Genomic DNA, 14337 nt, shown 5'->3' on the forward strand with positions numbered 1-14337 from the left:
ACATTTCATCAGCGTCCATAACAACTAAAGATCAGGTGGGACTGACAAATGGTCAGAAGGAGGAGGAAATGACAGCGGTGTCAGGTAGCAGGAGAGGAAGTGATATGATTGAAGTAAAAGAACGGAAGGAAAAACTAAAACGGGAAGAAACTAAATGTTTGTGAAATGATTCAACAAGAATGAAAAGATGAAGAGGGGGAAGATCTAAAAGAGTGGTTAAAGGTGTGAAACTCCCAAAGATAATTATATTTCTATATTTGCACTGATAATGGTGTGCTATTTTAATATTTCTCTTGTGTCTTCTCATTCTTCCCTCCTTCCTTTTTTCTTCTCCTAATTAAAACAGATGACGCTCTTTGTCTGCTCGCACTACAGACAGCACTAATTCTCACCGCTCTGTCACAGAAATGTAATTGGGTCTGTGGTACTGTGTTATAATCAAGTGTGCAATCCCTGTAGAGAAAATGACTGCACATAAAGATGACACCTTTTTTTAACATTGTAGTAAAGACAAGTCATGTTTTATGATTCCTTTATATAACCGCCAATCGCCTTTCTTCCCAAAACAGTTTGAAAACTAACTAAATGGTAAATAAAGAAACCTAAACCAATGATTAACAAATCATTTGAACCCCAAATTAAGCTGAGAGGTACAAAGACAACATATTAGATGTTGAAAACAGGAAATTTTGCAGTTTTTTAAGAAATAATTGCTAATTTTGAACATCAACATGTTTCTGATAGGGAGTGTGTGTCACTGTGTTGCATCACTGGTTATGTTAAAAACGTTCCCATTGCTTGACTGATATAAGATTTCGCTCACTGAATAGTTTTTGTTATGTCATTTGTTGTATTTCAATAAGGAGAGATCAAATGAGAGGTTGGCACAAATTTATTGGCGCACAAATAACTGTAATCGGTTTTGTTGTACAAAGAATAGGAATAAGTATGGCGATTAGACTCTGATGCTGCATCAAGGTATATTGTGATATGATGGTCCCCAAAGTCTAGATGCTGGAGATGGGATTCTGTTAAGGCTCCATCTTGGGCAAGTGAAGAAGGTGGAGGAGGAAATGGGAAGCTCAATGCACGATCTAGAAGGACAATGACAGCAGAAGTTAGACTTTAAAAAAAAAGGAAAAGAGACTGATTGGCTGGGTGAGAAAAGAAGCAGGAAGACCAGGTTTGACAGCGTGGGAAAAAAGGGAGTGGCAGAGAAGCAGTGGAAAAGCAAGAAAGAGTGAATAAACTGGATCAGACCTCCCTCACTAAACTTTTGAGAAAGCTTCATTTTTTAGTTTAGTAATTTGCCAAATGTTGTCAGGAAAAAGGTAAATATTTTGCACCCAGATAGCCATGCTATTTTTATGCTTTCAGAATTGCATCGTCTTGCTCAAATTAGTAACGTCTATCTGGTAAAAGATGTAGTCTGAAGGTTTTTTCCTTTGCTTGGCTAAATTTAAACTTGCATTTGTCGATGGAACAGCAAACTGTGCTCGGTGACAGTGACTTTAATTAGTTTTCCTGATCCCATGCTGTGAATCCCACGAAAGAACTGGTTTTGAAACTAGTTCTCTACCTTGTTTGTTATGATTTCTTTGGATTTTCTAAATCTTTAAACATTAAGTCCCCAACTTCAATAAAAAGCCGAGAAACATTACTCATCATTTCAGATCCTCTTTTTTTTTATTCAATGATGTTACTGAACTGTTGCCGATTATTGCAAATAGTCGTAAGATTGTTCACAAGATCAGTTTTAGTATTACACAGATATTTCAGATATTTCTGTATTCCAACATTTGCAATATTATATTTTATTATATTTTACACAACATCCTAACCTGTTTAGAAACAGAGTTGTAAATCTTGTCACGTGTCTTCCCTTCATACTTTATGGTTTAAATGCAACAGCGTGTACCCATTTTAAGCATGGATGTTAGCTGAAGTTCTGGAGTTGGAAGAAGAGAGATTCACATTCAACCTTGTGAATCTCTGACTTCAAAGTTTTAAAAGGAAAAGAACTACTCTGCTGTGTCATTGCCAAAAATACCCTGAAATCCCTGCACGCTACTTCCCTTCAGTTTTAACCTCACTTCTCCACCCACCTTTGTCTTTGAATCTGTAAGGTGAAAGGGGAATAGATGTGTGCTCATGTCAGTGGGAAATGGAAAAACAGTAAGAGAATCAGGGCTGAAGTATAATTGGGCAAGGGGCTGAAAACTGGGTAGATGAAGAGAGAACAGAAAGAAGGCAACGATGAAGAGCAACATATGAGTATACTGAGAAAAGGAAGCAGGAGGGCAGACTAATGAGGGACCAGGGGGCAAGCTCACCAGACACTGTTTTCTTCTCCCATCATTCTGAAAGTTGAAAGCCACAGAGATGTATTTCGAGAGAGGAGGGGGTAGAGGAAACTAAACAAACTGAAAATGGGATTTTTGAAGGACTTTGTGTAGCGGATAGATCTGTGTTTGTGCGATGTGTCCGTGAGCTTCACGTTTCTCCAGCCATAGAGTGTGCTGCCCTCCCTTGATGGAACTGCTCTCTTTGTTCTCCTCCTAAATAGCAGTTGTCACAGCCGTCCTCCCACGCAGAGAGAAACTGCCAAAAGTACCCAAAAGCGTCCTTGTTGTTTTCTCTTTCTTGTGTATTTTTTTCGCTTCTGGAGACTCTCACGTCATCACACTCAATATCTCGGCACTGCAGTCATCCTCCAACACCGTGTGTGGCAACATGTGTCTTTGCATGTGTGCGAGGCTGCTTGTTGACACAGCTCCACACAGATTATAAAGCGTGAACTTATTGTTGCAATCCTGTTCAGTGTCTGTCCTTTCTGTTCGTGTGGGTTTACATATGCACAATTAGGATCCTGGCTGCAGCAGGGGCTCACATGAACATCTCAGTGGATCTGAGGACTCTGAGGGCTGTGAGAGTACTACGACCCCTCAAACTGGTCTCAGGCATCCCCAGTAAGTAAAATATATTCTGTCATACCCTCCTATTCACTTTCATTTATAAATTTACATGCACAGGGCTAACAAAATGTCAAAAAGCACAAAGGTATATTGCTGCAGTCAGTTATCTGGACTGATTGTGAAATATTGCCTAAGATGTTTTGGGCCTAATCTCAATCCATTTCTTTGGCCTGTAAGCAACTTTAAATTTAGTTGTGCATTTAACTGTCTTTTTTCGAGAGTTCAGCCACTCTTTGGAGGCATGATTTTTGTAATTGAAAGCAAAACCAAACCTAAATGCATTAGCATTTAAACCTATAGAACTCATTTCAGTCATGCCTGCTGTGTTGGAGGTTAAGTGTTTGTAATGGAGATGTCAAATGTCATCTTATTTTTAAATATTCGGAAAATTGGCATTTTATGTCCATTAGTTTTTATTTGACATTTGACTTGAAGATTGCTCCCATGAATGTAAAAGCACATTCAATGGTGTGGTTTTTTTATGATTTAGAAGCTTTGTGCTATATTTGAATAACAGTGAGATGCAATATGAAGATAAAAATAAAAACATTAAGTGAAAAGCTGAGTACCTTAGCCAATGTATTTGTACCATATTTACCCATAAGTATTTAAAATCAACTCATAAACAATGATGACACAGACAAAATGATAATGTTACTCTGAAGATAAATTTTTACAGTATCATCTTAATTTGGTCTCCAATATGGTTGTATATAAAACACCCTGAAATATTTCTGATGTGTATTAATTTAGCTGGAAATGTGTTCTGACTTAAACTTAGCTGATCACTGTGTGCTCTATGCTCAGGTCTGCAGATAGTCCTGAAGTCTATAATGAAGGCCATGGTTCCTCTGCTGCAGATTGGTTTGCTGCTGTTTTTTGCAATCCTCATGTTTGCCATCATCGGCTTGGAGTTTTACAGCGGCAAACTGCACAAGACCTGCACACCAGAGATTGGAATCCTGGGTAAAGACTTGTGCAACTATTCTTCACATTTCATTGTTACATTTGGGTTTGGCTGATAAATAACTTTGGGTTGCATACACTTAAAATCAGAATGAGCGTCATGACAACATTGGGCTTTCAGTGTTCTTTATTTAACTCCTTTTTTCTGGTACAGATTGGTTATACAACGTATGTCTTTCTTCTTTTTTTTCTTAAATCATCACAAGATCAATATTCTGCTCATTGACAAAAACTCTGTGGCAAAGTTCATGAAGCTCAGTGCAGATCTGAGAAAGTGTGTTGTAGTTTTCCACAAGCCAGGAATGCCAGTTGGACTTATTTTAAAAAAGTGCATTTGCCAAGATAATCAGTTTAAACATCTGTACAGGCACAATTTTTGGGAGGTTCACTCAAGGTCTGGTAGAAGGCTCAAAATGTCACCCTCAGCTGAGAGGAATTTAGTTTGGATGTTCATGAAAAGTCCAGGGACCACAAAGACACAGGTCTGCCGTAAACTGGAAGCTGTTAGAGAACTGTGTTACTGTGTAAAGTCAAGTGATTTTTACATGGCCATGGACTGAAGGTGCTGTCCCAGGAAAAGCACCAACACAATTTTGTTGTTTGGACAAAATATTCAGAATTTGGAGTAGTAAATGTGTGGCACACAACCTAAAAACGCTGTTCCAAATCATTGTAGTTGCATCATGGTCTGAGGCTGACTTGCAGCAAATTGAACAGAAGGAGAACTACCCCAGACTTCATCCGCAAAAACTGAGACCAGCAGCCAGGCAATTGGAAGCAACTGTTTGTTGAAGAAAGACAATGAACCCCAATATACATCACAGCTGGTTACGGGAAGAACAGAAGCTGCCAAAGACAACCTTTTGGAATGGCCAACACAGGGCATAACTTCAACCCAACCAGAAAATATTTGGACTGGATCAGATATCCAACAACAATTCTGCCAAAAGTTTATTGATGACTATCAGAAGCATCTTGTCAAAGAAATGCAACCAAATCCTGTATTTAGTGGCGTGTGCTCTCTATACATTGAGCAAGTGCTGATTTAAAAAGAAAGCACACACACACACACACATTATTTGCTTCAGAAAAAGAACTCCACTGAAATTGTTGAAAACCTGATTTTGTTGTGACATTTGTGTGATACCATTCAAATTTTTGGCTCACACTTAACATGCCTCTGTTGTAAATGCATACATATAAGAGATAAGAGTGTACATATAACTATTTTTAACAGCAAATTGAGTCACAGAACTTAAACGCAAAGAGTAACCAAGCTTCTTCTGTTGCAGGTTATTGTTTTAAGTGCTCTCATGCATATTTATGCAGCTATTTGGGTAGTAGTTCTAGTGTATTGTCATAATCATAAATGTGTACTCACACGCATATACACACATGACATGCCAGAATGCCAGACTGCACCTGGAGACTTGATCAAACCTAACTGGCCGTGCTGTCTTGTATAATTAAAACCAACAATGCTGTGCAATACAATGGCTCATTGTTCATTCATAGCTGTTATTAACCTCCAAGCTCTCGCTGTCTCACTTGAGCTGAATGGACAATTAGATAATACAGGCAGGCTGAGGTGTGTATTTTCTGTCAGTGAGTGGCCACGTAACTGTTCACACATCAGACATCACTGTTCAATAGAAACATTGTTGGCTTTAAAATGTATGAGATGGAGTCTAGAAACTAGTAAACTTGAGAAAAATGTTGATTTCTAAGTTGTCATTAATGACATCAAGTAATAACTCTGTTGGTAAACTTTGTCTTATGTATGATCAGTAAGACTCAGTATTTCTGCACCTTTTTGTTCAGAAAACGAGACGGTGGACTCATCTGAGTACGAGTTTCCGTGTGGTGTGCGTCAGTGTCCAACCAAATACAACTGCAACGGAACCTGGATTGGCCCTAATGATGGCATCACCCAGTTTGACAACATCCTGTTTGCTGTTCTCACTGTCTTCCAGTGTATCACCATGGAAGGATGGACCACTGTACTCTATAATGTAAGATAGTTCATACATCTAACAGTACAATATTTTTCACATTTGCCACAATTTTTTGTGTTATGGCTGTGTTTAATAATATCAAGACTCCATAAAAACCCGACGAACAGGTCAGCTAAGATCTCAGCACATTAATGGCTACTAAGTGGATGTCTGCGACCCCTGTATTCTCTCCTCTCTTGTAATCTGCCAGTGCAGTTCTGGGGTTCTGATTTTGTGACCTCGGTGTGCTTTGTTGAATCCTGCTCTGCTGATTTCTGAGAAATGTATACATTTCCTCTCAGAAATTTTAAAGAACCAAAGTCTTCATCCTCATTCATGTGTGAATAGTTACTGTATAAATAGCTGGGATCTTTTGCTATTTATGCTCCTGTTTACCCAAACCTAAAACGCAGTTCTGAAGGATAACAATTGCCTTTATCTGGAGTGTATTTGCAAATGCAAATATTTAATTACCTGAAAATGTATTGTGCATCGACAGGCATGTAGTTTATGTGCCTGTTTGATTGATATGTTTAAGTCCTGCTTATCCATGTCACAGAGCAGTAATTGACAATAAGCTGATTCAGAAAATGCTGTTGCTCTGTAGGACTGATAGTCATGGTTAGAAGTTAAAGGAGGACCCAAATGCAAGCTCACAGGCGGGAGGTAGATGGAAGAGTAATTCATTAACTTTATTCACTAAATCAAAGTAGAAATTCAAAAAGCTGAGAGCGGAACAAGGCATAAAGTGACCTTACCTTGGTATTGAGAGTAACACACAATATGACAAAGTTCTGGCACTGAACAAAAGAAACTTGTGAAAAACAATGATAGCGAAACAGAACACACAAGGAAGAGGTTTTTTTTTCAAAGTTCAAACATAGCACTTGGAAATTCAAAGGACAAAATCAAACTAAAACACAGAAACAAGGCACATAATCCATAGGCCATCACACAAGGAACATACCAAATCCCATAAACCCTGACTGAGAGGATGTCTTTTTTTACTCAAGTCAAGGAAACTAAAAGTCCATGTGCTGAAAATAACTGAAAAAAACTAAAAGACATTGTGTCATGGAGGGTCTCACAGTGACATGTTCAAATAATGTGTACTGAGTCCAGTGATAATGCCAGAGTCACAGACAGTGATGAGTTGCTGCATTGCTCTTCATGACTGTCTCTGAGTCAGAGGAAAGGAGCAGGCAGAAACACATTGACAGAAAGGGAGGCAGAGGCACTCCTTGCTAATTTGATATGATTCTAAAAGCCATAAATGAAGACTTTACTGTGTTTTTTTCTTGTCAGAATGATAGATTTGCCGCAGTCTAAAGAGTTACATCTCTGGAGCCAGTTTTTGTCTAAAGTAAATTGTCTTAGTTTTGCGTAGTTGTAAGCGATGAGGACTCAAATGCAAGGTCACAAGTAGAGGTAGGAGGGTGAGAAACAAACAAAACCTTATTTTTTCCTCCCTTAACCAAAGATGCTGCTGTCCACAAGTCAGAAAATCTAAAAAGAGGCTTGTCTTCAACTCCAACCTTATGCTTGCTTGTACTGCTTGGTTACAAATTAAAACAGCTTTTTAAGGTCAGACATTGTAAAGGCATTTAGTGAAAGTGAGAAAAACATCATGGTTGGGCATGAAAATAAACATTAGGATACATTTTGTAACTGAAAGCCTCACCAACATTTTCCTCGTTGCCAGGTTGCTTTGTCCTGTTCTTTGTACTTTCTGTTTTCAAAACTGGCATAACAGGCCCCCGATCAAGCGAACAGGTTGCATAAAAAGTTTCCCAGATCCCGGTGGTAGAAAGCAAGTCTGCTCTTTTACTGCTTTCAGTGAGCAGGAATTGTTCCCAGAAATTCTGCTAGGGCACATGTGATGTCTTGGTGCAGTTCCCTGCATTCACTAAAAGTTGAGCTTTAAGCAGTCAATAAAACACATGTAACACACATGTTCTGATTTCACTGCGTTTAAAACTTTTTTGGATGTTTTAGACCAACGATGCCTTGGGCCCTACCTGGAACTGGCTCTACTTCATCCCTCTAATCATCATAGGCTCCTTCTTTGTCCTGAACCTGGTGCTGGGAGTCCTCTCTGGGTAGGTTACATTTACATTAACCCACTGAGCTTTCAGTCTGTTGCGAAAGTGATTTCTTTTTAATTCACAGATTGTCTGGGATATATTATCACCTGGGATTATTACTATCTATAAACTTGTGGTCCTCCCTTTTTATGATGCTTGTCATATTGACTCATGTTGACAACCACTCAAGTATGATTGCCAAACAGATTTACCAGGTTTAGAGGTTATTTAGGTCAAAACACGGTATATACTCAAGTAATTTATTTTACAGAAAGGTTAATGTGGGAAAAGATCTGCCTTGACTTTTTCTCCTTTTTTAATTGGAGCCAACTGTGAGAGGAGTTTAGTGCAAGACAATTGCATTTTCTCAAACGATTGTCTCTAAGAACAATTGCTGCTCTCCATGACTTTAAATCTTTGTAGCCTCAATTTAGAAAATAAATTATAATTTGGTTTGTTTTCTGCAGGGAATTTGCCAAAGAGAGGGAGAGAGTGGAAAACCGCAGAGCGTTCATGAAGCTGAGACGCCAGCAGCAGATTGAGAGAGAGCTCAATGGCTACCGTGCCTGGATTGACAGAGCAGGTGGCGTTAGTCCCAGTCACAGATGAGCTTTTGCTCAATGAGGAAAGAAAAAATTATTATTAATTTAATGACTAATCTTTCCCATTGTACAACATGGCAACCGATTAGCTGTTTGTTTTGCAACAACCAAGCAGTTACAGTTACCAGAGATGCTGATTTTTCTCTATCCATCTGTGCCAAGATATGCCCAGTCTGATCATACTCTTTGCTTTCCAGAGGAAGTAATGCTGGCAGAGGAGAATAAGAATCCTGGGCCCTCTGCCTTAGATGGTAAGTAATCAAACGGCTTTGTTTTTCTTGGCCTTGTTGTGCAAATAGTCTCTCTGACATCTGAGCGTTTCTGTATATGCTAGCAAATGTGCTTTATTAGAGCTGTTCGGACATATGTACTTAGAGTCTGTGCTGTTTATTTGTGATATTTGAATGATTTTTTTTTTATGGTACAGATATTTTGAGCAAAATAAATTCCAGTTTAAGCTGGCTGCTGATCTTTTTTGGCATTCTTGCTGCATGGCTCAAGCGATGGCAGTGTCAGTCCACTTCTGTTGTCTACTGAGACATCTCAACACCTGTTGAATAGGTTGCCATTGAATTTAACATTTATGGTTTCCTGATGAAAAATACCAAAAAACCTTAGTTCCATTCCCCATGAGATTAGCATGTGTTCATTTGGGTGAAAATGATTAATACAAGAACTGTTGAATGGATAACTGTGAAGTTCAGTATCCAAATATTCATCTTGAACTCTGATGACTTCGCTCATCCTCTGATTTCCCAACATCATCAATGTTAAAAATTTTCATTTGTCCAATCCTTATATTTTTATACATCCTGCCTTTCACCCAATGGCAGTGAAAACAGGATCCAGACCCCCATGCGACCCGAAATTATAAAGTGGGTATGAAAAAGATTGAATGAATGCTTCAGTTTATGACCAAAATTATGATATTCCCATCTTCCTCAACTGTTGCCACATTGAGGCATTATTTAACTCAAAATGTCTCATGACAGCTCAGCAGCTTTGGTTAATACCATTACTTTTTATGTAGTGCCGTTGGCAGGTCAAATTTTCCCCATTACTTACCATAATGCCCAACAAACTGTAAAACATTTATGCATGAGCTCAACACATGCTAAATTAAAATGGCAAACAAGGTGTATATAAGCAAACATCTATACAGAAGCACATTTGTGAGGTGTGTCAAAAATTAAGGTTGATGCCCATTATCTATGTTAAGTGGTGTTGTTAGTTAGCATTAGGCCCTACAGATGCTATCAGACAAATTAATAATAAATAGCATCATTCTTAGCATGCTAGTAATCGTTACTTTTGCGTAAAAGAGCCCATAATATGCTAATTTTCCAGTTAATAATTTTGTCATATATTTTTCATAATAGAAGAAAAAAAAAATGCATCGGTTTTCACAATTTGTAGATTGCCACCTCACCTCTTGTCACCCTCTGTCTGAAACGCTGTTTTATCCACTCTCATTAAGCTCCCCCCTCAAAATAAGACCAGTGTGCTCTGTATTGTCAGATGGCCTGGCAATGTAGGCTTTGTGTTGTAGGTCTAGATACTTTGAATAGTCTGAGACATAGCCTCTGAGAACTGTCGTCTGCTAATAAAACTCTGAGTTTGACTGCGCATGACTGATCTAGAATCGGACGGAGAGAAAGTAGAAACTCCTACAGTAGTCAGTGTTATAAAACACACATAGTTTTGATGGAATTGTGTTACAAATGGTGACATGAAAATGCAGTAACCTAAACCCAGGATTTGTTTATTGTTTCGAAATTTAGCTACTTGGCAGATATCATACAGACGGGTGGGGAAAAAAAAGGCTGGGCCAAAAAGCCAAAAAGGTGTGGAATTTGAGCTTTGTAACTTTGTTTGCACAAAAACACTATGACACACTTAAAAAACAGGAAAACCCCAAAAGCATAATGTGGCTTCTTTAAGCTCAATGCCTCACAGACCTCTGTTGCTTTATGATTCCACAGCCGTGGACAAAAACTAAGAGAGATATCTTCACACAAATAGAAAATCAACTATTTTCATTGAGCTAATTGACTTGTACTTTTGTGTAGTTTTTCTCATTGTCGTGACTTACTGAGTCACTGCTTACAAAATGTGCCTCGCCTACGCTTTTCTTGCTATGACATGTCAAAATATCTACTGTGAAAAAGATGTGATGAGGTGTGAGGTGAAAATATGGAGCTGCCTCAGTGATGCGCTTACACAAATGACTCACATCATAACATCTCTCTCAACAATTCCCAGTGCAACATAGAGAGCATTAGTGCTAAACCTGTCATTAGACACAGTCTACACCCGATAGCCAAGTGCTACTCTGACCCTCTCAACTCTACAGTGACCTTTTCTCTTCGCTAAACCAGCAGGGCTTTTATTAAATGTTGATTGATTGGCAGCTCTCAGGAGCCTCCCAGAGTGGAGTGCAGGTGGTGCTTATGGTGAGAACCGTCCTCTATTCTGCACTGTGCCACACAAACTTCACAATCCATTTTGCCTCCCCTCCGAACATACACACACACACATGCACACACACACACACACAGACGCACACTGCCATCAAGAAGCACACAGGCAAACATTTTGACATGCACACTCTTGACGTGGTAAATTGAAACTGTCATCTGTTGTAGACAGAGATGGTAGCTTCTGTTGTTGTGATGGAAATTAATGCACAAGCTCTGATAGCTTTGATTATAAAGAAAGGTGGCGCACTGCAGTTGCCTTAGCAACCACTGGTCTGAAAAGGCAGCAACATGGATCTGCCTGTATATATGTGTGTGTGTGTGTGTGTTTTGAGAGGACTCAGTCTTTGTGCCCTTAGCAAACACTGCCGTGTGTGAAAATGGCAGCAGGATTTATGTGCGTCTGAGTGTTTGTGTGTGTGCTTGATTGGTTGCTTATTAAAAAGTCCCCAAGCAAATAGACTCCAAGTACATTCCCAAATCACCAGGTAGCAGGAAGATATGAGTTGGGGCTAGGATGGGAAGAAAGGAAGTCACATACACGTTTGTCAGCATACAGCACACACTCATCGCGCTCACTCTGTGTGCACTGCACGGTTTGTCCGTATACTGTTTAACAGCATTTGAACTCAACTCTCATAACAGAAATGCATGGACTGTCAAGTCGCCTTGGAGCATGGTTTGCCTATGATGGATATGTTAAGATTCCAGTGGAATGTTTTTTGGATCATTGCCCAAACATTCAATTATCATTTTTGTTTCATTTAGTTGCAGCATTATTGAGCACAGCTTCTCCTTTCAGCTAACACTTAACATTAGTTTGCTGAGCAGATGACTGCTAACATTTGCTTCATCTTTTCATTGCATTGACAGATTCCTCGCTTATAGATTGCCTTGGTCTAACCTTAAATGCCTTTAAGAAGTGTTAAACATGTGAGGGTGGTTATGCACATGGCACTTTTGGGCCTGGACAACCAACAAAGTTTTATACAAATATTAAAACAATAGAAAAACATTCAGTACTTCAAGTTAGTGTGATTAAAACAAAAACTAACAGCATTTTATGGTGAGCCTTGCATCCCCGCCCTCACACTCTGTTCCCCAAGCAGCTTGTTCTGGGACTTTATGTTCAACTTGCTCTGTCTTAAGTGTTAAAGCGAGCCACCACCATCAAGAGGAGAGGCATGGATGTTCGTCAGGGGCAACCAGGAGAGGAGCTTTATGGTGACATCTCCGCTGTGGGTGAGTCTGGACAGGTTCTGAAATATGTGCACATTAATTGTAAGGTATACACCAACAGGACACACCGAGCTCTGCTGCAGTTTTTGGAAATGCATTTGTTACTGATGTCTGCATCACTGTGGTGTGTTCTCCCAGATATGATAAATTAACCCAGACCATTTTCAGAATGGGAGCATGCTGTGCAAGTGCTGTGTGACCACAGTTGCTCTCTGCACATTCCCCTTTCTATGCAAGGCATGCCAATGGCCGGAGCAAGCATCAGGAGTGCAAAACGAGGCCCAGCAGCATATTTCCGCCGTAAGGAACGTCTCCTGCGTATTTCCATCCGCCGTGTGGTAAAGACACACACGTTCTACTGGACAGTGCTTGGTCTTGTGGCTCTCAATACACTGTGTGTAGCCATAGTTCACCACAACCAGCCTGTGTGGTTATCCAACTTCCTCTGTGAGTCGCACCTCACTTTGGTAGCATTTTAAAATTTGGGAAGAGATTGTAATAACTGTAGCTGAAAACTAACATTGTTTTGGCAATGTTAACTCATGATATTCCAACTAGTTTTATATTTGGATACCTGCTTTTGTTGTTGTTCCAGACTATGCAGAGTTTTTGTTCCTCGCGCTTTTCCTGACGGAGATGTTCCTCAAGATGTACAGCCTGGGGCCACGCCTCTACTTTCATTCCTCCTTCAACTGCTTTGACTGCAGTGTCAGTGCTTTATCTTACTTTCTTCTGATTTATGTTCCCCAAATTTAAGATTTTTTTTCTGTTCTCTTCTGAAATTATACAGCATCAATGTGTGTCTCTGAATCATCTTTGCCTCTCTTTCTCCTGTCCGTCACCATAATAGGAGCCTTTTTTGTAAAAATATTCTTATCTCATACATATCATAGGTTATTGTTGGCAGCATCTTTGAAGTGCTGTGGGGTTTCTTCAGACCTGGAACTTCGTTTGGCATCAGTGTCCTCCGTGCACTTCGTCTGCTGAGGATTTTTAAAATCACCAAGTTAGTGCTGCAACCTTCTTAACCGTTTGCAATCTGCAGGGAGGTCACAATATCTTACAATGAATGTTTCAGTAGCTGGATTTTCATTGCCATTTTTGTTTGTATTCAGAAGGGATGAATGATAAAGGTGAGTGAACATTTTTTGTCTTTTTTTGCATTTTGCAAAAAGACTTGATACACCGTTGAGGGCGTAGAATCAACTGTATGCATTGTGTCTAAAAGTAGTTTAATCGCCTGCTGTTTTTGGTCCAAGTTGGCAAGCAATAAACTGACTTTCTCCCAGATATGATATATTAACCCAGAGGTGTGAAGAACTGCTGAAAAGGAGTGTTTCAGTTAACATGTTCCAGTTAACATGTTGTCACATGGGCCTTTCCAGTTTCTAACTGATATAACATCACTGTGAAGCAAGGAGGATATATAGGGCAGATACACCAGACTCAGCTGTGTCAGTCTAAACATTTGGTTCTTGTAACCTAAGAAAAGGTGTAACAAGATTAAGCTTTCCATACCATTCATATTGAAAACTGACAGCTACATTTTATTGACCGAATCTTAAGAAAACACCACAGATTTTTCTTTTATACAAGTGGACTCAAGATAGACAATAAAAAAGTACAGAATCAACACACTTGGTGGTCTTTCAGCCGGCCGATCTGGGTTTTTCCAGAATTGCCAGATTACTTGTTCAAGCCACATACAGCGGCAGTACGTTGCAGTGCAGATAACAAAGGTGAACCCAGTAGACAACATGGACAGAAACCCACCGCTAATGTTTCAACACCCGAGGTACAACTAATCTCTAAGACTAGTCTAAAGCAGACAGGTAGAGTGGACCACAGAGGTCTGTTCAGTTCACTTCTTTCTAACTCCAAAACCCTGGAGCTATTGATCAAACTTGCACTCATCAAACATGACCAACATTAACTGAAGAGATGTCTCTTGCGATCATTTGTCAGAATTTGTGCAGTGCCCTGTAAAGACAGAAAATGCT

At 39.5% G+C, this 14337-nt stretch overlaps 1 protein-coding gene across 6 annotated transcripts in view; it reads left to right on the forward strand.

Moving 5' to 3' along the window:
• Positions 1-14337, forward strand: part of cacna1ea (calcium channel, voltage-dependent, R type, alpha 1E subunit a) — a 61309-nt gene that overhangs the window by 17730 nt on the left and 29242 nt on the right. For 4 of the 6 annotated variants that reach the window (XM_072389537.1, XM_072389536.1, XM_072389539.1 and 1 more), the window contains exons 3-13: positions 2866-2969; positions 3783-3941; positions 5763-5953; positions 7931-8034; positions 8487-8602; positions 8819-8872; positions 11033-11074; positions 12248-12340; positions 12575-12784; positions 12933-13045; positions 13231-13343. In XM_072389537.1, the coding sequence (XP_072245638.1) occupies positions 2866-2969; positions 3783-3941; positions 5763-5953; positions 7931-8034; positions 8487-8602; positions 8819-8872; positions 11033-11074; positions 12248-12340; positions 12575-12784; positions 12933-13045; positions 13231-13343 (1299 nt within the window). The remainder of the gene's footprint in view (positions 1-2865; positions 2970-3782; positions 3942-5762; positions 5954-7930; positions 8035-8486; positions 8603-8818; positions 8873-11032; positions 11075-12247; positions 12341-12574; positions 12785-12932; positions 13046-13230; positions 13344-14337) is intronic. The other 2 variants (XM_072389538.1, XM_072389540.1) reach the window with 1 other exon arrangement.

Source organism: Leuresthes tenuis, unplaced genomic scaffold, assembly GCF_036924035.1.
Source record: "Leuresthes tenuis unplaced genomic scaffold, fLeuTen1.0.hap1 SCAF_7, whole genome shotgun sequence".
NCBI lineage: Eukaryota > Metazoa > Chordata > Actinopteri > Atheriniformes > Atherinopsidae > Leuresthes > Leuresthes tenuis.